The 25,096-nt window shown below is 49.7% G+C and overlaps 1 protein-coding gene across 1 annotated transcript in view; it reads right to left on the reverse strand.

Annotated features, from left to right (window-relative positions):
- Positions 1-7,099: 7,099 nt before the first annotated feature.
- LOC142559895 (neutral amino acid transporter B(0)-like) overlaps positions 7,100-25,096 on the reverse strand; it is a 35,537-nt gene continuing 17,540 nt past the window's right edge. The window contains exons 4-10 of the mRNA XM_075671584.1: positions 23,551-23,596; positions 22,655-22,685; positions 19,220-19,572; positions 15,156-15,466; positions 13,997-14,131; positions 12,343-12,737; positions 7,100-9,281 (exon numbers count right to left, since the gene is read on the reverse strand). Coding sequence (XP_075527699.1) covers positions 8,698-9,281; positions 12,343-12,737; positions 13,997-14,131; positions 15,156-15,466; positions 19,220-19,572; positions 22,655-22,685; positions 23,551-23,596 — 1,855 coding nt within the window. The 3' untranslated portion in view covers positions 7,100-8,697. The remainder of the gene's footprint in view (positions 9,282-12,342; positions 12,738-13,996; positions 14,132-15,155; positions 15,467-19,219; positions 19,573-22,654; positions 22,686-23,550; positions 23,597-25,096) is intronic.

Below are 25,096 nucleotides of genomic sequence, written 5' to 3' on the forward strand. Positions count from 1 at the left end.
TCTTAACCACCTGGTCTCGGAAAGACTTTTCAAAATAAGCTGCTGGCCAGTTCCGTCCATGCTGTCCAAAAGATACCTCCATCGCTTAGGTGAGTCAGCAAAGAACACATACAGTCTCTGAATTAGTGAAAAATTTGACCAGCACACGGGACGTAGACTGCCAATTCGTTCAGGTATTTGCTTTGAGCTTGTAGTCCTTAGTATTTTCCTGACATATTACTCGCGTTATTATAAGCTTGGCCCCTACAATCATCAATTGAGATGCCATTGGTCGTCAAGAGGGACATCACGGTATCGAAAAGATACAAGCCGGTATGCGATTCAATTGGAACAAATCCAAGAAATCGTTCGTACACTTTTCCATTTAAATAGTATCGTAAAACAACTGACAGCTGATCAACGTGAGTAAGGTCTGGAATCGAATTAACTATTAAAGAGAAATATTTTGCGCGTTTCACTTCGTCAACGAGGCGTTCCTTGACAGCCTTTGTTATATGCTCGATAAATTCATCACAAATGGTTTTTGAGAGATAGATGGGTGACATTTTCCTTTGTTCCCGTAGCGTTTGATGTGCTCCTCTAGAAAGGAATCAAACTTGGCAATGGCCTCAAGCACTTCCATATAATTTCCATTTCTCGGTGAATCAAAAATCTCCTCACTGCCCCTAAACGCTAGGTTGCGCTCAGCTAGAAGCTTAACTGCAACGACTACACGCTTCCACACCTCTGTCGAGTAAGCGGTCTCAGTGACAAGATGCTTAACCAGCTCCTTGTCAATTGTGCTGCTCGAGTTAGAGCGGGCGAGCCATGTTGGCACGTAGTTAAGTGCTTGACGCTATTTTCATGTGCGCAAACCTTTTCTTCTGCTTTTTTCCAATCAAGAAAGCCGTGCGTGGTGAAAGCACTGGGGTTGCTTGAAATAGAAAATAGTTCGCACATGAAACAGTAAACGGAACCTTTGGATTCCGAGTACATTAACCAGTGTCACTCGTACGCCTCCCCATTTACAGCCTTTCGCACGAAAAGATGAGGTGACATATAGCGTTTCTGAGTTTTGTATTACCTTTCGGAAGACGGAAAGCTTTCTGCCCGATTTTGAAAATACAATGGCCCTTTCTCAGGGCATACACTCCGAAAGCTGTCAGTAATAACGTCCGGCCACTTAGCAGGGTCACTTCGGAGAATCTCGCAACGCACCTCTTGCTGCGGGGGTGTCTGTACTTCTCTGTTGCCGCAACGAGAAGCCGTCTCATTCGTCCTCTCGAGGCACACTTTGTGGGTGGGAACATGATTATTTGAAGCCAAACTAACAGGAAACAAGTACGTGAGTCGGGTCTTGGAGTGTTGTTTCCTGGCGCTCGTCAGTAGAAGGAGGCTCATTGGGGAGGTTCGGCAGCTGTTGGTCAGCAGTTGTAGAAATCGGGCGCGGCGGACCGGACACCTGGAGCTCTGTGGCAGGGGCCCGGCCGAGTAGCATGGACGTTGCTGACTCAGGAACAGGACAGGGCTCGGTTAGCGTCGGTTGCTCAGAAATATGGACGACCGAGGTTGACACCGTTTTCACAGGATCCAAACAACCAAGATGAATCAAACCTTGCTTCTTGCCAGGAAACCGTGATGATGGAGTAGGCAAGTCCTCCACAGAAGCACAGTCGGTACTATTGGGAGTTTGGCACGGACTCTGGGTAGAGCGATCATACTGCTCCGCGGAAACTGCATTCAGTAGGTACTTTTTCATCTTTGGTAGCTTCTTTTCACGCTCTTCTCTTTCTAACTTCGCCTTTAATTTAGACGCACCACTTTGATGCTTCCGAGAGAGCAGTTTCGCAATGAATGGATGCTAATTGTTCACCGGGCACTTCGTCAGTCCGACGCGACCGCAGGTGTCCAACGGTGGCCGTCCCGACGACTGGCGCACGCTGCCTGGATGGTCCGTGGCTGGCCGAGAGTGGTGCGTCCCCCGGGAGCTGCTCAGCGGGCGGGCTTATGCAAGCTTAACCGGCGGCTAGGGGCTGAATCGCAGCCCGCGATCAACTTCCTTTTATAGATGCGCGCCGCGTCTGTCTGTTACTAGCGCCAAAGCAGGAGTTCACATACGCATAGAGTTCCTTGTACAAATTCCTTCCTTCTCCGTACAAACTCACTCCTCCTTTTCCGGTCTCGTCTTCCTATTGGCTAGGAGCAATCGTCTGTTCTGGGAGGATCTCGATTTTGCTTTCGCCCCGTCGACGCCGAGCGCGAGAACGAAGGGGAGAGGGCGACTCCTAGCGCGGGCGAAGTTACGCGCCCTCCGTCGCCTCTGAGTCATCTTTTTCTACTTCTTTCTGGAAAGTTCGGCGGCCAGTCTGACCTACTTTTTCCGTCGAGCGCGCGCGAGGGTGCGCAGCCACTAGGCAGGAATGGGCCCTGGAGACAGGCCTTTGTGTCCAGCTCTCCAACTTCCCCTTTCACTCTTTCACAACTCTAGCCCGAACAGTGAACATGCCATGCCCCACGGCACGCGGACAAAAGCACGCGTGACGTCTATTCTTTCCTTTCCTGCCTAGACTCTGCCATCAGACTCATCACCATCATCTGCTATCGGACTCATCCTTCTCCGCCCAAATTACCATCACGGTAAAGAAAAGTCGATTGGGAGGCACTGTTGGGTACTGCAGTACATCCTTTCTATGAGAAGGACAGCGAGGGAACTATTTGAGAGGAGGGTGGCGTGGTGGTGACGAGGGACAAGGGAGATTTAGGTCCTCATTCCACATTACATGTTTTAGGCGTTTCCCCCTTGGTCCTCCTCTCCAGACAGCACTGGACAGACTGACAGGAAACCACGAAAACTTTTCCAAGCAAACGCACCTCGCTTCGTAAGAAAGAGGGCCCCGCCGGAGTGGTGGGGGATTCTTGTTTTTGCAGCTCGACAAGCTCTCCCCAAATGATCACGCTAAACGCATGCTGTTACATTAGGCGGGTGGGGCCCGTCTGCTCGTTCTGGTTTTCTCGTTTCATACATGTCGCTCGAAGTTCCGTTACCCATGGTTCCATATACTAAGCAGGTTAGAATAAATGGGCCCCCTTCTCCTACTGTCCGAGGTGAGGCCCTGGGCTGCAGCCCTCTTAGCACGTTCACTGGAATGGAAAGGGAACGGTAAGAAGCGCATAAAAAAAAAAAGGCATGGCATATGCTCATGTTTGTGCTAGCACTTACCAAACAATGAATGCACTTGATCAAGAATAAGCACTGGGAAATCGCTCGCTGAGAAGACCGATAAAGATACAGTGCGACGCAACTTGAGAAATAATGATACGTCCAAGGATTTAGAAGAAAAAAAGAAGACTGAATCGTCACGACGGCATATCAAAAGTTACCGTATAGGCGTCGAAGTTCATACTTATAACGAAATTATTTTTGAACAGCTCTGATAGCGTCCACGCAACAATGGTTGCTTAGGGACTGTCAAATGCTCATATGCTGCGCCCTATTGCTCACGGCATGATGAGAAAACGCGCTCGCAGCCAAAGCGAAACTTATTGATGCTAGATACTGGCAAGATCACTGGAACGGAAAGGGAGCGGTAAGACGCACTTTAAAGAAAGGCATGACATATGGTCATGTTTGTGTTATGACTTAATGCATTGGATTACGAAAAAGAAGCAGAGGGAAATCGCACGCTGAGAAGGCCGATAAGCATACAGTGCGACGCAACTTGAGAAATAATATTGATACGTCCAAGAATTTAAAGAAGAAAAAAGATTGAATCTTCGCTATACGGCACATATCACAGTCGCAGTAGGCGTCGAAGTCTCTATAACGAATTCATGAACAGTTCTGATAGCGTCCACGCAACAATGGTTGCTAGTGTACTGTCAAATGCTCGTATGCTGCGGCCTAGAGCTCACGGTACAGTGCAAAAACGCGCTCACAGCGAAAGCAAAACATTGTGCGTGGACATGCATGCAGACGCGCAGTCGGTCGCCGCGAACCCGTGCGACCGCTGCATTGAAGCTTCATTCTGTTATGCTGCATTTAATTATACAGACAGCCCAGTATAAGAACATATTTCACATAGTTTACTCTCGGCGATTGCTTACCTTTCACTTAAGAAACCAGTTCGGGGGGACTCCATTGCGGCGACTGTGCGCGCAGTGGTCGTTCACTGTATGCGTATTCGGTAAAGAGATAGCGTCTGTAAACCATTCTACGCTTTCTGTTTGGCCAAGGCTATTATTTTGACAGTAAAAAACTTCTGTCGTTTCGCGAGTACTTACAGAAATGTCCAGGAGGGCTCCCGCGCGGTATCGAGCGCCGACAGCCAAACCTACGAGGAGCGCGCCACGTTATCCCTCATGCTACGCAAGCGAGGCGCTTTCGAGAGATGGCGACTCCGTAAGTCCTCGCCGCCATTTAACAAACCTGCCACAACGTGTATACGTCACTACGCTTAGCAAACGGACGACAATTAACGTAGGTCGTTTCGCTTGATGGTGGGGGACATACGCAATTTCGCTTAAAAGTGGTTACTACGTACGTAATTTCGTTTAATGAAGGGGTCATTAGAAATGCCCATTAGGTTAAAAAACGGGCAACCACGTAGGTCAATTACTTTAACGCATATGTCTTGCCGAATAGCTCAGGCACGAGCTTATTCACGAGTTTATTATTATTATTATTATTATTATTATTATTATTATTATTATTATTATTATTATTATTATTATTGAAGGCCGAAACGAGGTGCGAGATGACTTTATACTAACGCCAAAATATCGGGTATGAGGCAAAGAATGGTTGGCATTGAAATTCTCATTGATCCGTGTAACGACTGCTTGCTAAACTGCGCGTGGAGTATTCGACCCTACTGTACTCATCAAATATATTGCTTAGGATAGGAGTACATTACTCCATGAAGAGAGTGAACCACGTTGCAAAATAATAATAGGAAAGAAACCATTGAAGGGCGATTTTTGTGAAAGTGGAGAAAAGGTACGATACAGAAAATTGGGTAATATTCCATACTTCTTTTCTTCTTTTTTTCATCAAACAAACTTTACAGCGCAAATGTTTTACACAAGTCGGTGGTTTGTGCCAGGCTAACCGGTTTTCTGCAATATACCTACATGCACTACATTATATGTACTCTCGAAAAAAATAAAAAAGAATGGTTCACCCTGACCAAGGTTTAAAGCAAGGTCCGCCGCATGGAAGGCAAACCTCGTTACCTTGGAGCTAACTTCGCAGCTAGGAAAGTGTCCAGCAAATCGCTATCGCTACACACTGCGGCCATAGAGGAAGGAAAAAGGGAAAAAAATAAGGCTAGGAGAGATCACCACGTGACAATTTTAAAGCATAGTCATATATATACAGTATAAAAGAAAGGCTCGTGGGAAAGAAGCCTTCGACGTGTGATGTGCAATTCGGTAATTTCCGAAGCAGGGATGGTGGCGAGGGGCGTCCGTGGCGAGGGCGTCACCCACCAATCAGTGCCATCGAGATAGTCCACGAAGGGATGGAGAGGCGGCGTCAGAGGAGGTTGGCTTGCCTAGGCAATCTAAGCTCTGCTCGAAAATCGCACTGTACGCTCCAACGTTCATAGATACTTTTTAAAAAGGCATCTACAAACGCTGGTACGCTTTGCCTCTGTCACAGAGTTTCTCACTGGACAGAGTAAGTCCCTATCTGTTACTTCATTAAAAAGTCTTTCTGGGCGAGTTGGTGCATACTTGATTGGAAAATTATAACAGCGCTAACGCATGCATCCACAAAGGAACAAGGAAGAGACACAAGTGCTGCTTCACTTTGTATTTCGCCTTATACAAAGTATCCGTCCTCCGTCAATAAAATTTAGTCGACAGTACAGCGCTTGTGTCTCGTCCTTGTTCCTTCGTGGATGCATGTGTTAGTGATGTTATAATTTTCAAAACCCATACTGTTACTTGTGCGGCGAGCTAGCTACGCTCGCTCACATCCTCTGGGACTGTGAGGAGGGCCCCTCTCCTCCCGATCTCCTGGCCTCTCCCTCACCTTCATCGTGGGAGGAGGTGCTGCTTAGCTCCAGCCGTGGAGCGAGCGGAAGAGGTCGCCGTCGAGTATCGCCTGGCGGCCATCCGGCCTTCCTGACGAGCGCATGAATTACCTCCCCACTCTGACGAATAAAGTTCTCTCTCTCTCTCTCTCCCTCTACACACTTTTCGCGGCAATGCCGTGGGCGCCGCCATGTTTGATCACGTGGTGACGCGTCCGTTGCCTGCCTCAGCTGCCTCCGTGTTTACAGTGGATGCGCATGACGGCCCGATGCGGCTCAGCAAACCTGTTTCAACGGATATCATGGACGGTAACTGGGTGAGCGACACGAAACTTTGGCCACAGCTTCAGAAGACATGTATAAGCGCTTTCTGAGCTCATTACGCCTTGCTCAAACAGCGCGAGCAGCGTTACGGTGCTTGTACTAGCTAAAATCTGCGCTAGAAATATATTCCGAGCTGTCCAAGCTTTGCGCTTATGAATTAAATAATGATCAGTGAGTTTTTCTATCCGTTCTTTATTTGGAAAACGCTTTGGAGCAGCAGCTTGTCATGTTTGACTCAGTAAAGGTCCTCGATGCGGTCGCTATGTGATTGTTTTTCTGCCTAATCGCTTGCGGGTGCGCTCAGTTGCGATAGATTCGTTCTTGCTGCACACAGGGCATGGCACGTAGACGTTCTGTGCCGTAATAGCTCGTAGCAAAGACGTATTATCGCCAGTCACTCGCTGTGGACCGTCACAAACGTTCAGCTTCGAACATTCGTGTCCTATCGCGCCGTACGTCACCCATGCTTCGGCGCCTTGATTCAAGTGCGCGTCTATTCACTTATCGATACGTTGGCGATAGCGTGGGAGTGAGAGTTGGGGTAGATGCCTGCAAATAAGATGCAAGAAAGTTACTATATGCCTGGAAGCGGCGCTACTCCCTTTGTCACTCTGTAACGAGCGCTACTCGCTCTTGCCGCCCGTTCCAGAGTTGAAAGTTTTTTTTTTATTTGGAGGTTACCAACGCAACGCTGGCGGATGAGTGAATTTCTTATCATCGGGGAAAGCAGTGCATTGAGGGCCGGTAACACAGGCAGTCCGTGTGTAGCAGCGGTCCGTGAACTTGGTCACAGATTCGTTCCCTTTCTTAACATGCCAGTCACTACTTTTGCTGCCAACTACAGCACACGCCTTCCCTCAACCGCTCCACATTTTGACAGCCTGACTGGAGCCCAGTGCGTTGGTGAACACCCAGTTGCATTTTCGACAGCTTATTGCACAGAAGCAGGGCAGAAAGTAACGGTGTCGTATTCGTGCGCTTTCGGTGAGGCAACGTGCGGCGTTCCTCCGAAAGTGCCATCTCGTTACGCCCGGGGCAAACTGCTCCGCCAAAATGGTATCTTTTGTCTAGAGGGAAAACTGGCGACGCGCCGCTGTTGTAAGCATGGGAATGCCGAGATGTGGGTCCTTCGGTTCGGCATCGTTCTTGCAGAGCAAGGACAGCTTGAAGGCGCGCCTGACTAGCACCGTTATGTCTGCCATAATGGTTCATTCCATTCTAAAACTGCATGTAAACACATTTTATTTCTTGAATACTACGCAGAAACATCTTTTATTATTCAATTATGAGGACTTGTGCTTGGATGTACAATATTATCAAATGTAAGAAGTGCCAGCGGGCCGCTAAGGTTAGAGAACAGACGACAATGTTCGGGCTCGCTTTGCACCAGTTTCAATCGATTAAAAACTACCCATAAAATAAAGAACCAACTACCGGGCACCAAACGCCTCGGCAAATCTCGATTCTTTCTCCATGATCTCGACGCAAGAGGTCACGTGTTGGGCTGACACAGAGCAATGCACTGAGCAAAGAGACTGGCACCAAGGAGCGTTCGTTTGCCAAGACTGGCTGCGTGACTTAATGCTCCCTCTTATCTCTTTCCTTCATCCATGTGGCTGCGCTTATGAGTCGTGCCATGATTTTAGTGATGGCTTTTAGAAGTTACGTACGGGATAGTGAACAAGTCGCGGCCCGATTGAACAAATCTGAAAGGAGGCTATTTACTGCCTAATATATATGGTGTTTTCTAAACGCTTGTGCAGACATGGAATTCCGTGTGTTTAAAGCGAGGCTCCGCAAGCTGCTTTCAGTAGGGTTGCCTCTCTTGCAAATGTGGCCCGCTAGGCTTGTAACCGAATCACAATTTGTCTCGAAGTTAACCGATACTGAGGTTCATTGTCAATCATGAAGCACAAAACAGAAAAGACGTAGAGGTAAATTTCCCCCTCCAGCTGGTGGTCGCACAGAAAATATTTTTAGGCACTGGACGGTGAGAAAGATTTTGTCGCAACTATCGTAAATAGCCAAAATAATATCTCGCTAGCTTTTTTGTGTATAGTCGTTAAGAAAATTATTTACAATGAGTACATAAAAAGCGCTCAGATACTGGTACAGAGGAGCGGACGGTTTCATACTCTAAGTCAAGAGTCTTTCTCGCTTCAAAGTCACGCTTAAAATCTGCAAGTGCTATCTTTCCTTCAACCACGGGGAGAGCCCGGCAGTGACCACAGAAGCCATCTACACCGAAGAAGTTCGTCCCATCGTGTAAAACATTACGAACAAAGAAAAATCACGCCATAAGTGCAGTAGTTTGCCAGTCGCTCCGATTCCCGGCAATATGCACGAAATATGCAGTCGCTCAGACGATAGGCCTTGCGGCAGTGCCGGTCGAAGACCGTCGCGATGCCTCGCCTCCGAGATCGGGTGCCGCATGCTCCGCGTCCACTGAGGCAAGCGGCGGCAGGGCCTCGTCTGGAACTGCGCTCGCAGCATCTGGCATGGCGGGTGGCAACGACGACTTCTCCCTGTTCTTGGAGCGACGTGGACGCGGAGGGTTGGCGCCGGCCTTGGAGTTCCTCCTGAGGGCCCTGTCGACGGCGTTCTTCGCCTCTTTGGTTCTTCTCCTTTGGTGTCGGTGACGTCGACTGCGTCCCGAACTCACGTCTCCGAGGGCGCCTGTACCGTCTGCTGCGGCGGTATAGGTGATTGGCGCCGTCTCCGCCTGCTGATCGTCGCGCCCGTCCTGCGTTGAGGCTGTGGACGACGGTGGTGCCTCGCTTGCCTCGAACGGGCGAAAGCCGGCCGTCGGCCAACCGCCCACAACCGCGATGCCTTGGGGAAGTGGACTGGCTATGCCGCCGTAGTCGGCGTCGTTCGCGTGCGCCATCGCGACGGCGATCTCGGCAGGCGCGCCGACCGAACCGTCGCTCGGAGGAAGAAGCACTGGTGGGGGAAACGTGTGGGGGCGTTTAATTGGTTATTATTAAGGCCTTACACAGCTCATTGGTCGAAAATTTGACCGTCCGGCGTTATGGCATCAAAATTGGGGGTGGCCGGCACCCTCGATCTTTCTTTTGGTGGGAGTCGAACCCACCATCTTAGGTGTTAAGGCACAGTTAACTAGGATGCCGTTAATCAAGACACTCGAACTCACGCCTTTGGTGGGAGTCGAACCCACGACCTTTCGTGTTAATTAGGGCGTAGTTAATCAAGGTACAGTTAGTTAAGACACTCAAACCCCCGACCTTTGATGGGAGAAAACGAGTAACAGAAACAAAGCATGCATTCGAATAAAAATGTAGGGGGTGGGAGGGGAAGGTCACGCACTTTACCGGGGACGGGAGGAGGGCGCTCTTGATCACGTGAGCGTTGTGAAAGCAAGTGTTCGTACTTCATAGTGACAGATGTTCATGTTAGCCTGTGCACGTGAGACCGTGCTTAATCAGCAAGCAAGTTTTTACCGCAAATTATACGGCCGATAAAACGATGAGCCTTACTTCGTGTACTTGTTCAATTACTTATCCGTCATTATGCACTGTTTCGCCTTTCGAATGAAACTGCGACGTTCCTCGCATCACCCCACGCACCGTCCCGTGCCACGCGCGACTGGGGTGAATAGCGTGGTCCCCACAGTGGCAACCATTGCGCAGTGTTGCCTGGCGCACTCTTGAGTTTCTGGAACGAGAGGCCGCTGACGCGGTCGAGAGGTTTCTGTTGCGAATGCATCAAATGACCCACTGAGCGACAAAACCGGCGGCTCCCGTAGCAGTGGAATGGCGCCTAAATTCCCACTGTACGGCTGCGAAGCCAAGTCACGAGCGCGCCTCGACTGACCACAGCGAGCGAATCGGAGCGCCTGCTGCATGCGCCAGGTGTTGCGTGAGGGGAGAGGTCAACTGCCGCGACGCCGCGTCAACCGGCGAGCCTCGACGGCGCAAATATGGCAACGCGACGCGTGCAGGCACTGTTCTCTGGTTGCTCGTGCTATCCGCGCGTTCCTTGTCCGTGCAAGTTCTCGCCTGCGTTTTAACTGCGCCTCGGTAAGACCAAATCGAAACGCGCAAATCGGTTCAACGCGCTCGCTTTTTGCCTGCGAGGAGTTCACAACTCGAGGGACCGCTCAGCGGCATTCAATTGGACGTTTGTTCTTTCGCATTCACGACTCATAAGAAGTGCTTAATTGTGCTCAGATTTTTATATGATAGCTACCGCTGCAACGCCCACATCAAGGCGTTTTTAGGCCTGTCTCGTATGAACAGCTTGTCTCGCCATTTTTGCACCTCCTCGCACTACTTTTCGCGGCCTCTTTCGCATTACTTTCGAAAGTGATGACAAACGGCGTCAGTATACAGGGCATGCACATGAACACGGGAATAACGCTGACATGCCCCGTAGTGACATATCTTAGGACACCGAATTTCAACAAGACCTTAATGCACCTAAGCCCAGGATCAAGGGCGATTCAAGGCTTGTTCCAGAATACAAGCAACTTGAATGAATGGGGTTCGTTAAAAACAGTACTAAGAAATTTGACATTCTGGTAGAATTTCACAGCTGTACTTATATAGAACAGGAGGGAAAGCGGGACTCAACTTTTGGCAACAACCAACAGACAATTAATGAAGCCAAATAAAGCGCACATGAAAGAATGGTTCCTTTTTTATTGACCTGTGTGGTTAATTAAACATGATGGAGACATTTACGATAAGCTTAATGTTCGTAATAAAGAATAAGCCTAATGAAAGCGGAAGAAAACACAACAATGCGGCCGGTGGGAGGCGCACACGCCATGTTCCGTACGACTCGCGCGTTTCTTTACAAATTAGATTTATCGCGTTTAAGCCTCATCCGTATTTATGTCCTTAGTTACATAAAAAACTATTAATTTCCCATACGCTTTTTGGGCTTCATTGTCTAGCTGTCGGCTTCTTATTGATTATAGCCAAACCTTGTTATGAATATAACGAAGTCAATAAAACTTATTTTGAAATCCCTCCCCATAGAGATTCATAGTACACGCAATCATGGATATAAATAAGTAGCGGATATAACGAAGGGGAAGAATCCCCCTTCAACTCTGTTATAACGAGGTTTTAGTGTACAGCTAATATGAGTGTCTCGTTGCCGTTCACGGACCCACTCACGGAAAAAAAACATATTGCAGGGACGGGATAATGTAACAATTCTATTTCAATGACATTCAAATGAATTTCGCCCTTTCGCAGCAGTTATCACGAAGATCACCCGGTTAACAGTCATCGACAAGGAAAAGAATCGAGGAGAAAGAATTCTGATATTATACTGACCCAGCTTTCGCGTGTCGCAAGACCTAGCTAGACGTGCCGTGGCGTATTGAGAAAGCTTGTACGACGTCACCTGCTACAGAAACCGGCGTGCAGTTTATAAATATTATTTTAATGTAACATGTATCATTGTTTGGCGGGTTCGCACAAGTTTGAAACATATAGATGGCTTGCAATGATGTAGTCGCAGCCACCGTGCTGGAGGACCAGCACGGTGAAAACCTGCGTCTATTGGCGTCTCACGTGGTGGTTCTTCCGGCTATGTCGTGGTTCTGGCAAAATTGTTCTATAGGAGGTGGTGTTCTGGCAACGATGCCCGCAGCGTTCCGATCGCATCGCTTTGACACTGAAGCGGGTTACCTGTTGCAATGAGCACGATACGCTGACGTCACACTAGCCGCCATATTGTAGGACCAGCACGGTGAGATGCAGCATCTATGACGCCACATGCAAGCTGAACGAGCACGAACTCTACAGGAACGAGGAAGGTCCTTTCCTTTATCCTTTCTCGTCGCTGTTATCTTATGCTAGTTTATATACTTTGTTTCCTTCTTCTCCTTCACCTTTTCTTTGGTGCGAGACAGCTCAGGTATCCACCGGCAGGCAAGTCAGTTATAAAGTGCGCGGTCCATCTCCTCTTTCGTTTCTTCTCTCCAACAGTGAAAAAAATAATAATAACAATAAACACCGCGGTCGCTAACCTCCGCGCGACGTCGATGCGCGAGAAGAGGCGCTGCTCGTGGAAGAAGGCGTCCATGGCGCGCCTCCGGCACAAGTTTCCGTTCGCCGTCTAGGGAAGCCGGGAAATCTCGACAGCCTCCGCTTTATCCAGCCTCCACTCAGCAGCTTCGGCTCTTCCGCGGCCTCTCGGTTCGGCTCGCCCTCGGGCCGAGACCCCGAGCCGCTCGCCTCCGGCTCGGGCTTCGGCTGCGGCGGCGGCGGCGGCGGCGGTGGCACGGGTTTCGGTACGGCTTGCGCCTGGAAGACGGGAGTCTCCTCACCGCTGTCCTCGAGGGTCTCGAGGGGGCTGAACTGCTGCACGATGGCCGAGCCCACCGAGTCGCTATAGATGTTCACCGTCGTGCGGAATCGGTCGCTGCGAGGCGAGTAGCGTTGGAAATGTTCGACGCGCTGTTCCACGATTTCACGGGTTCCCGCGTTATTACGGAATTATGACCAGAAAATCATGCGTAATGGCAAACGGCCCTCGGAAGAATGCGCTACAAAGGAATCGAAAGAGTTCACAACAACATTTGCGTGCGATGGACAAGCAGGGCATATTGACTTTCGGCTGATTGGGCATGCGAGTCATATAACAGGCTTCGGAAACGACGACACGGACTATAGTGCATAAAGTAACCGTATGTTTGACTGGTGCTCCAAGGGCTTTGTAAGATGGTAACTAAATTTTATCATAAGCGGGAATGACGATAATAATTATTGCTACTCGGCTCGCTCGTACTCTCAATGCAACTTCAAATCTTCCTTTGACGACACGCGGAGAAGAGCCAAAATAAGCGTCCATGCATGCGTACGACCAAGCAGCGCACATCGTAAGTGCGAAAACTGGCGGTGCCGTTACTCTTCCAAGTTTTCTGCACATGCAGCCTGGCGATGTTAACAGTTAGCAGCAGATCTACCGACAGGTTAACAGCACCGGCATGCCAAGAACTACCGTGCAGCGCGCATGAGGCCGCAAACCGGACGCATCTCCCCTACATGCTCATCGCGGCGCCTTTTAAAAAAATATTTGTGGCGTACAGTACTTACCCTGTTCGAGTAGCAGCTTCAACCAATCGTCTTAACAATTAGCGAATGTAGAATAGACTACCATATGAAATTGTTAACGTAACCCCATGAAGAACGGGAATTTATACTCGGAGGTCATTTCATAAATTATTATTCAAAGTTATGCCACTTACGTTCTCCGGTGTCTTCTGAAACGTCTCGTTGTTTTATGTTAACGCAACCCTGATTTGGTAACTGATCGAAATGCCTAGCTTTCTCGAGTGATCACGTGGAACTACCATCTGTGATCACTCTGACAGCCGATTCTTAAACGTAAATATTTGCCCCAAATGTATACATTTGCGTTTTCGGAGTCTGGATGATTTCAATGCTAGAAGTGCTGGCAAACACCTGACAACGTAACGACACGTTCGAGTCGTTGTCAACTTGTTCGCGTTTTAACTTACGCTGATATATTACATCTGCCACCTCCCGAAAACCGGTGCAGCAGTTTTTCGTGACCTGCATATCTGCGGTTAGAAACATGCAGCTATATATACTTGAGCTTCAAATATTAACCCGAGAACTAACGCCACAGCGCGGAGCCATGCAGTTTGTTTGACGCACACGGCCCAGTCGATGACGAAGACGAGGCTGATGTTACGGCTGGACACCTGAAGGGCCATGAGGATCATGAGCACCGTGAGCACGCTGCTGTTGGGGATGCTCGCCGCGCCAAGGCTGGCGAGCACAACAGTTGTGCTGCAAGACAGGTCAAATTCTATTGTATTCTCACAAACTGTCTCGACTTAACGACTTGGTGTCTCTGTAATATTGGAGCGTACACAGGGACGCTATAGAGGCTATACACTAGCAGAGACTACAGGCGGAACGTTCAATCCAGACGGAATTGAAACTCGTTTGACATTCAGGCTCGGTCGGACATTCCGTTTCGTGTTGCCGTAATCGGGCAGCACTGACCGCACTACTGTTCTCTACCGGGAGGACACATGTAACCGCCAAACGGAGCCCTCGGGAGGGCAGCCAAGGGGCAGCGGCGGAATCAAAGCTGGAAGCAGGGCAGTCCGTGGGTTGGGGCCGCTAAGCCTCAAATTCGTCCGCACCGCTGACAAGCAATATGGTTGGTGAATACAGTTGAGGATAAGAATACGCGCATTCATACAGCCGCTGCCAACATCAGCAGGTGACGACCGTACCGGTCTCATGCAGTTGTGAACTGCCTTGGCTCTTATTTTTCAATACTAGTAATTTGGCTTGTGCCCACAGCGCTAGTCGAAGCGTGTGCGCGAAAAGTTATCGACAACGGATGAGCCTCGATTCATTTCAGCAAGCAAAGCTATCTAGCTAAGGGTTAAATATAATGGTTAAATTGGGTTATCTTACGGGCAGCACGTAGACGCCTAGCACGAAGACAAAAATGAAAAAGAGAATGACAGCTAGAGGCACCTTTATCGTCTTTTTCTCACTAAAGCACTTCCCTGAGCGAAAGTATCAAGATCGGAGATTCCGCGATAAAGCAGACTTTCCTTGCCGCCTATTTAACGTCACTTCAAATCAAATACTTTCATGCAGTTCAAACTTGGCATTGAGAACTTTTCAGTGCGCTCGTCAATTTCAGTCTGTACGTCCGGACTAACGAAGGTTTAATTTTCTCAACGAGCACGCGTGCTCACAGGTGCACCTCGTGTCGTTGAGCATTTCTTCGCCACGAAACGGAACCGTGCAAGACCGCCCGATTCGGCGAGCCAGACGCGCCGCAAGAGACCTCACCCGATGATGAACGCTTCGACGGCGCCCAGGTCGATGCCGTCGAGTCGGGCGATGACGACGGCCGTGGCGGCGGCCACCACCGCGGTGCCGGACATGCTCACGTTGGCGCCCACCGGGATGACGAAGCGCACGACGCGCGGCTCCAGTCCCGCCAGGTCCTCCAGGGCCTCGATCGTGCCCGGCACGCTCTCGGTGCGCGACGCCGAGCGGAACGCCTTCATCGCCGGAACGCACGTGATGCGCAGGAAGTGGCGGGCGTCCTGCGCGACCGCTTTCAGCATGCGTCCCGATTGGCCAGGAAAACCGCTAGAATCGTACAATGCGCCGTGTGCTGTATACGTCACGCGTAAGTGATAAAATCGTCGAAAGTGATCGCCCGAGAATAAGTCTAGAGAGAGAGAGAGAGAGAGAGAAAACTTTATTGATCAGTTAATCGGAGCTATGGCAGGTCTGGGTGGGGCCCTCATTCCAGGGCTCCACTGGCTCTTCCGGCTCGCTGAGCTTGGTCCAGGAGGGCCAATTGGCTCTCCTGATCCTCGCTTGCGAGTAGTGCCTCCCACTGCCGTACGAAGTCCGTGACGCAAAAAAGGTAAGTTGACGTTGCTTGGCCGAGCCGTACATTCCCACGTTATGTGGGCCAGCGTGGGTTTTGCGCCGCACCACGGGCAGGTGTCCGTGTAATATGTCGGGTGTTTCTTGTGTAAGAGGTTTAGGTGTGGGAATGAATTGGTTTGTATACGACGCCAGTCTTGGGCTTGTGTTCTATTTAGTTTGGAGTGCGGATCGAGGGCCGTAGGTTCGTCTCTCCCTCCTCTGATTCTCTAACATGTCGCGCACTGCGGTCAGTGGTTCCTCCAGGGTTCTGGCCGCTGCTCGGTCGTTGCTTCCTCGAGCTATGCGGTCTGCACTTTCGTTCCCGTCGTGTCCGTTGTGCGCGGGGCACCACGTAATGCCGTGGTCCAAGTCCAGTCGTGAGCCGAGTATTCTTCGCGGGCGCTGCGCTGTAGCATTCCCCGCATAAAGAGTCGACACGCTACCTGCGAGTCTGTAAGCACATGAGCCGACTGACCCTTGAAGTCGGCGTCTCGTATCGCCAGCGCTATTGTCGCTGCCTCTGCTGTGCATACCGAGGTAGTCTGAACCGTAGTGGTTATCGTGGTGACTCTGTTGGTTGCGGCGATCGCGTAGAAGTCCCTGCGAGTGGTTGTACTCGCGTCCGTGTAGTAGGCGGCCGGATCCTTGTCGAATCGATTCTGCAGAGTTCTCGTCCTGGCCTGTCTGCGGCCTGCGTGGTACCTGGCACCCATATTTCTTGGTATAGGTGACGCATGGACGTGCTCACTCAAATCTCGTGACAACAAGACTGTTTCGTCTCCGCAGAACAGGGGTCGAGCATTGTATCCCAGTCTTTGTAGAATAGAGCGGCCCTGGGGCGTAGAGCTCAGCCTTTCTCTTTGCGATATCAGAACTGCAGCGGCATGTTCTTCAGATTTGTTGTAAATACCCAACCGCTCTATAGGCGCTCCGTGCTGACTGTGTTCGGGAGTCCCAGAGCAGATTTGTATGCCATTCTGATAAGGGTGTCCACCTTCTTCATTTCAGTTTGGTTAAGTTTTTGGAACGGCAGGCCGTAAGTGATGCGGCTAATCGCAAATGCTTGCACCAGCCCAATAGTTTCTTCTTCCGCGAGTACGTTGCGGCTGCGTCCAACTCGCCATATATCATATAGGCGCCACTCTCGGTTGGTTTTAAGCTCCGAATTGTGGCATCGACGTTGCCGTCCTCTTGGATAAGTAGGCCAAACACTCTCATTTGGGCGATTTCACGAATGGCGTGGCTGTCGAGATGTAAGTCTATCCTTGGTGTGGCAGCTTTCTTTTATGACGCTTGCTGCGTACGCGCATGAACTCTGATTTTTCGGGTGCGCACGTCATACCCGCGTGCTTGGCGAAGTTTACTACCTTGTCTATGGCCTCCTGTAATAGGTCTTGTTTTTCTCCGTAGGAACCCCGGTGTGCCCACAACGTTATGTCATCGGCGTAGATTGTACATCCCAGGTCCCGTGCTTGCTCGAGTTCTAGGGCCAGTCGCCTCATCCCGACGTTGAAAAGAAGCGGTGACAAGATTGAGCCCTGTGGAGTTCCTCGGTTGGGCATCGCGAAGACGTCAGAGCGCGTACTGCCCAACCCAATCGTTGCCTTCCTGTCGCGAAGGAAGGTACGAACGTACCGAAACACCCTTCTTCCGCAACCTATGTCTTCCAGACCCTCGAGGATTGCTTCGTGAGAGATCGTGTCAAACGCTTTTTTGACATCGAGCGCCATAACTATCCTGGCTTCTTTGCTTCATGGCGGGTCCAAAACTTCGTCGCGAAGCATAAGAAAGGCGTCCTGTTCCGAGACGTGTAGCCTGAAGCCGAGCATGCAGTCGGGAAAAAGTTCATTCCGCTCGATGTAGTTGCTCAGTCGAGTTTGGATCACCCTCTCAAAAAGCTTGCACACGACGAGAGCGATATTGGTCTCAAGTTCTGCAGATCTCTGGGTTTAGCCGGTTGCGATATGAGTATGATAGTAGCCTCTTTCCATTCTTCTGGTAGTGCCCCTTCGTCGGACCATACATTATCGTTGAAATAGGTCGTAAGCTGCCGCAGTGATTCCCCACTCAGGTTGCGCAGCATCGCATTTGTAATGTGGTCCGGGCCCGGTGCGGTGTTCTTCCGGAAAGATTGTGCGGCTGCATAAAGCTCTGCCGTTGTTATGGGTCCGTCCAGCTCCGCGTTGTCTGGTCCCTCATAGTTGCATTGCATTGATGTTGTGTCCGCTACTCCTATGTAGACGCTCTTAAGGTCCTCAAAGAGGGCATCGGTCGTGTCACCGTATTCATTTTCAATTAATATGAGTGTTCTGTTTGTGGTGGTCCGTGTTCCTGTCGGATCTATCATACTGCGCAGAATGGCCCGTGCTCGCTTTGTGCTAAGCGTTCTTTTGAGTGAATCACAAAACTGAAGGAAATTGGTGTCTTGCAGCTGCTGCGCGTACTCACTGGCTTTCTGCGCAAGCCTGGCTATCCTGATCCTGAGTTTTCGGTTGTGTCTCTGTCTCTTTCAACGTTTGGTCAGACTTCTCCGCGCTTCCCACAGGTGCAGTAGGTGTCTGTCTACTGCCGGTGTTTCGACTATTGTCGAGATTTCCCGTGTAGTGTTTCTGTGTATTCTCCTGGTGAATTCTGTCCATTCTGTAGCACTATCCCACAGTGTTGTCTGCCTTTGCTTCTGTCTACAAGCTCCAATCGGTTATGGTGGCTTTTCCTAATCTATGGTGAACCCGCGTCGTGTTAACTGAGACACTAATAATGCAGTGATCACTACCAAGGTCTTCGCCTAGGTTGGTCCAGGTAACACCTCTGTCATTGTTGCTGAAAGTTAGGTACGGCGTGGTATCTTTGACTACACTGTTTCCCGTTCTGGTTGGTTCACCCGGTCGCGTCAGCAGGACCAGCTCATGCTCCTCCGCGAGGTCGGCTAGCCTTTGGCCCTTAGGAGTGCCTCGATCATAGCCCCGATCGGAGTGCGGAGCGTTAAAGTCCCCTAGGATAATTGCCCAGTCGTTGCTTTTCACTTTGCGCAATGCGGCCGTCACTAGCACGTCGAACTTTGCCTTCCTGTCTCTAGGTGGGCTGTAGATGTTGGAAATAACTGTTTTCGGTTTGTAGCGTCTACATGTTTGTAGCGTTTGTAGCGTCAACATTAATCGTAACCGCAGTTGGAGTAAATTTGCGAGCCACATATATTAAACAATAAAAAGCCCCTCATTTCCATACAAATATGTGCAAATTTATGCTGCAGAACACCGACCCCGTAAAGAGTATACAAACTCCGTATACAAACTGTGTGCGCCGGCGGCACCGGCATAAGAAAAACTAGTCATAACTCGCGCCAACAGGGCAGCGTCGCAACAATACCGTTTTCAATTCCGGAGCGCTGCAGACATCCACGAGCGGTAACAAACCCTGTTGCGTCTTTCGACGCAGCCAAAGATGCCAAGGCGACGGGCCAGTTACCTTCCTGGTGACGAGCACGTATAAGACTGGCAGAAGCCCGAGTCCGTAGGCGGCCAGAGCGGCCACGCTGACCAGCAGGAGCGTGCGCATGGCTACGAACGCGTGGTCCAGCTCGCTCATCTGCGAGAGCCGGGTGGCCACCAGGAAGAAAACGCCTACGGGCGAGACCCAGGCCGTCAGCTGGGACACAGTGACCGTGGCGTTGCTCAGGCCCACGAAAAGGTTGAGCAGCGAGTCCGACTCGCTCGCCGTCACCGACAGCACGGCGCCCAGCATCACCGACACAGACAGCAGGCCCAGGATGTTGGTCCGATCACTCATCGCCAGGTAGATGTTTTCGTCGTCCACCAGGCCTCGGAAAGGAGGCAAACATTCAATATCTTCGCCCACCAGACCTCGGAAAGGAGGCAAATATATATTGTGGGGATGCGTGACTTTCACGCGTCCCCTGATATGCCGTTTTCCCGCATAGCACCCCTCTCCTGTAATCCGGCTTCGCCGCGTGGCCTGGTGCCCGCGGCAGTCGGTGTGGTTGAAGCGCATTGCGAGAGATGGCGCGAGTGTGGCTCTGCTAACGCCACCTAGCAGCCGGGTTAGTTGGGCGCGAAAAGGAGAAGGCTCTTCCTCTTTGGCTCGGGTTCGGAAAGCAGCGCGGACGTTCTGCACGTGCGCCGATCCATGCTTCTGCGAGACCGTCTCGTGAGGCCTACTCAGGGATGGACGAACACGATCGTTTGAACGCGCCACCGTTCGCGTGACCGTACGCGCGAACGACCAGGCGTTGGTGTCCAGCATGGGGCGAACATATTCGCTCGTTATCCGGTCGCGGTGAGTCGGATTTCCACGATTTCTCGCGCGCCCATCGGCATGTTTTGTGGATAGCAACTCGGCTAGCATGCATTCATCTATGAAAGGTGCAATAAATGCCCTTGCGATTGTTTGCCATAGTGTCTTGTCGTTCCTTTGTCCCAAGAGCACGGGTGAGAACCCCACAATATATAAAAAAACGTGCGCAGAAACCATCGGATCTGCCGTACGAATATTGTCGTGCCCAACAAGCATCCAAAACATTTATAACAAGCTTCGATGAGGTTTCCCACAGGTTTCAATCCGGCGAGCAGTCGTGTTTCTGGCGCGTCGTATACGGCACATCGAATATGGTTTTCACGCACACGTGTTTCCCACTGGAGACAACCGACGGCACGACGCAAGTACGTGCGATACGCCGTGCAACAGGTCTGATAGGCGACTGCTACGACTGTACTGCAACCTGCATGGTGGAACCTGTGGAATGGAATAACTATGTCAAAATTTTCGCAACTCCAACGCCCAGTGCCGCGGAACCGAGAGAATGTGAAACCGTCGAGGCGTTCTTTGCTGCACAACGCTGATGAGACTAAACTCTTTCCGCTTCTTGTGAGATCTGCCGATATGCATCTGCGGTGATCTGGTTTCACCACTTCTCGAATTTATACCACTAGGTGGCCCGTACACTTTCACGTATATATATATATATATATATATATATATATATATATATATATATATATATATATATATATATATATATATATATATATATATATACAGAAGCCAACAAGGACACCAAGGACAACATAGGGAAAATTACTTGTATTTACTAAATGAATTAAAGTAATAATAAATTAATGGAAATGAAAGTGGATGACAAAAACTGGTCGCAGATGTCTAGCCACTATATCAGGTGACATAAGAGCACATTCTTCGCAATACGCGAAGATGCTCTAACCAATTGAGCTACCGCGGCGCCGTTTTCCCATCCTCTTTCTGGGGTACTTATGTTTTACTACTAGAACTAACCCTGGGAGTGTTAGCCAGCGCCGCCACTCACAAACCTAGGCGGCGGATGTGCAACATCCTTTCCGCCGCAGGCGTCACGACTGCGTGGTCTGTTTAGGTGAAGGCAACTGGTCAATAAACCTGCACATGCGACCTGAAGGCATCACTCTTGCCAGACTGTCGGTTTTCATTTAAAATGTTGGAATGTGAAACTGTAAAACTTTACAGGGTGTGCAGTTTCGAGACATCCGCCGTTAAAAGTTTGCGGCGGTATTGTTATATTAACCAACAGCCTCCCCTGCATATACGTATGCTTGAACGGCGAAACTGCATGCGCTGAACGCCAATGTATTTCAATAAACAGAAACACAATTTCGATTTAAAAAAGAAACTGCAGAAAGTTCTAATTGTCTAGTAACGCGTTAGCATTGTTTGGCGCGGCTGTGACTTCGTTTTTACTGCGTTACTGCCTGCGTTCTGACTGCGCCTCGGTCGTGGCCTCGATAACGCCCGATGAAAACGCGCCATGCGTCTCAACGCGCTCGCTTGCCCGCGAGCGAAGTGTCCGTAAGTTGAAAGACGCTTTTCAGCGTTCCACTGGATACTGGGCCACACCAAAATCACAAGTTGGCCCACATCCAAAGTTGGTCAACCTCCAAATTTAAGTAGACTCAACCCCGAATTTCAAGTTGTGTCAAACCCTAATTTCGAGGAGGCGCACCCCGAAATTACAATTGGGCCATCCTCCAGCCTCAAGTTGGGCCACATGCAAATTTCGAGTTAACCCTCCCCTACTATAAGCTTCCCGATGCATTTTCTAAGGAGCCCTATGTTATCTCTATGGGTATTCTCTTTTCATTAAATATTTTTGCTTTAGCTGTTCCTTATCGCTTAAAAGCTCCCAATCATCTACATTTACACTATCAAAACGATTAGATGTCATTAACTTTACAAATTACGCATTTTTGTGCAGATTCAAGGCGCATTACACTTTTCGCGTGACAGGGCTGGGGAGCTCACCAAGGAATGCCTTCGCATTAATAAATATGTCTTAATTATTAACAGATTCCACCTCCGCAACATTTTCTTAATTATAGGCAGGACTCTGACGATATAGTTAATGACATATTATGATCTGTCGTAGCTCTTCAAGTAATGAAGAGACGGAACTGTTATTCGCCACAGGCGGTAGCTTACAATTTGTGGTGGTCGGTGGATTGCACGCATAAAATGCTTCAGGGCAGATAGCCAGTCACGTGCACACCCCGTGAAATAAACAGGGCACGAATAGCAATTTTTCACATCGAATACGAATCGAACAGTATCAGAAGGAATCGAATCGAACGTCGAATAACTTTTTAATAGAGAACAGAAGTTTCCGCAATTACTAAAGTACGCTGTTCGCGAACCGTGCTAATAACGCTAGCAAATAAGCAGCTGCGAATAGTCGCTGCATAGCCGGTGAAATCTGGCTCCCTGATCGGCGTGGCCTGCTCCTCCACTACTCTCATGCTTGATGCCTACGCCGAATCGTATAGGACCCTATTCGACTCGTTAATCGAAAGTTATGAATATTCGCACACCCCTAAAATAGAATGAGTGCAAAAAGAAGCTCACCACTGTCGTTTTGCGGAGCGATGTAGGTGCGCTAAAAAAAGAGCAGAAAAAGAAATATGTCTTTTTTTGCAGCGGAAGCGATCGATATGGTGTCTCAGTTAAACTAAACCAGTATACATCTACGAAGAATAGTGACAAAAAATTAATCACGAGATCTGCAAGTAACACGGCTCGGTTGTCCTTGGAAGCCTTCATTTCGAAACACTCAACTATCTGCCTTTGTAGCAATTGCTACGATTGGGCGGACGTCTCATTTCCCTTAGTTATCTACCTGTAAGTGAGTTGTCTAATGTTTCGCACAGGGCCGAGCTCGATTTTCCGAGCGATTGCTTCGCAGTTTCGGCTTCGCAGTTTCGCTTGAATGAGTGGCGTGACGCATGTGCTCGAAAGAACGCGTAAAACAGTACAGTGTTGTCGACAGTAATAAACAGTTGGTAGTAGCGCGTGTCCTCGTCTGTTCCATGTGCCGTTGTGTAATTTTATCGCGCTTAAGTTTTACGGTAAACATGCAACGTCGGCGTCCCTAAGTCAGATGAACTTTTTAATGAAATAGAGCGTTATGTTCAACGGTTTTGATATTTTCGATTTTCACATTGATCTGGCCATTAGGTATGCGCCACTGCCACACAAGTTATAGAATCCTTAAGCGTAGCTATAGACGTGTGTCGTGCGATACTCTCCATATGTCAAAGTAATTTAAGCGCTTTGAAATGGGGCCCGTCGGTTCCCTTCATTATTCGCTCCCAAATTGTGCACCCTAAGTTGCTTCTTTCATTTATATGCTCCAGACACTTTCAGACGATGTGACAAGGATGACGTCGAAAAAGCTCCATTCTATTCCACTGACCAACTTCGCATTGAATTCGCGCATGCGCCCGACCGCTGCTTTCACTCACCGAGGAGAGGAGGCAAGCTGCGAGGTAGTTGTCGGGGAAGAGGTTCCTGGGAAGATTTTTGCAGTTTTAGCCAACAGTATGTTGTTGTTTTTTTTTTCAGTTATAAAGCATTTTGTTTTTAACAGCCTGTGAAAGTTAGGGCTGCTCCACGTTTCCGGGTGCATTATTGAAAGATTCGGAAATCACCTGAATGAGTAGTCGAAATGTCTAGGTGTTTTGTTAAATATGATCACTAATTAACTTCTACTGCGACAGTTACTATATGGACAGACCAGGCGAATTTCCGCCGTCGGCGTCTATAAAGTCCAAGTGAGATAAGATCGCGGACGCGCTCCGTATGCTATAGGTGCGAGGGTGAGCCGAGAAGGATGGCGGCTTGATGCGGCGGTGTCGCGTGCACAGCAGAGCATAGTGCACGAGGAGCGGGGTGAGGCGGATGCGCGCAGTCTGATCGTACGCCCAAGTGGGGGAAGCGGGGAGGTGAGCGCGCGCTAGGAGGGGGGGAGAAGGGGGACACTTTAGCGTCCGTTTACTCCAGTGCGGACACAGCTGCGAATGGTGCGGCTGCAGCGCGTCCACGCGCATTCCTGTGTCCCATGTTGGTGGTAATCTGCGGTGGGTACAAAGGCTAGGCGCATGGAAGGCTTCGCGTGAGCTGCGTTCTCGCGCGACTAGCTCTCGTTGAAGCGAGAGCTATAGGCAGCACGAAGGGCAATTCGCTCGCCGCTGCTGCCGCTCTTCATCACGCCGGCGTTGTGACAGCGAGTGCTCACGGTCATTGAGTGAGATGTGCCCGTGCACACGTGACACCGTGCTTGTTAATTAGTAAGCGAATGCTTACTGCAATTTATACGTCTGATAAAACTAGAAAACTTGAACTTTTTTTATTATTCATTTTATACATACACATGCAGAAATCGCGAAATTGAAGGGGCCCTGAACCACTGTTTATCGAAGTGGAGAAATGCATCTGAAGCTAAAATAGGCTATTTAAAAAATACTTTGCCGCAAAAAGTGCTTCAAAGCGTTCAGCAGAAGCGGAGTTATTAGCAATCAAACACGCCCTTCGCGGTGTTTCCGCTCGTTCTTCAATGCCTTGCACTGCGAAGGCTACGGCGGAGCGGGGTGTATCCACAACGCTGCACCTACTGAACGTCACGCTGACGCACAGTTCAAATTTTATTTTGGATGTTAACGCATACACGCCACTATACTTCCGATTTTGAAGGCGCCTACAACGCGCCAAACGTATCTGCCAAACGCAGTTGTCCTCAGCGAGCCACAGTGCGCTAAGTCAGTGGAATCGTCGCAGCACCCCGCGGCGGTATCTACGCTTATACGTAGCAGAGCCGCCGCTGTGTATACGTGCAACTGTAGTTTATATATGCGCAGCGAAACTTGCTTCGTGCACGAGAGGGCTTAAGTGCGTGCTCGCGCTCGTATGCTCCAGCCTGACTGTACTGCTATACGTAGTGCGGACGACAGTTCGTCCTAAAAGCGGAGCTTTCGTCCCTCAAGGGACTAACTGCATGAGTGTGCATGCCGA

Source organism: Dermacentor variabilis, chromosome 10 (genome assembly GCF_050947875.1).
Source record: "Dermacentor variabilis isolate Ectoservices chromosome 10, ASM5094787v1, whole genome shotgun sequence".
Taxonomy (NCBI): domain Eukaryota; kingdom Metazoa; phylum Arthropoda; class Arachnida; order Ixodida; family Ixodidae; genus Dermacentor; species Dermacentor variabilis.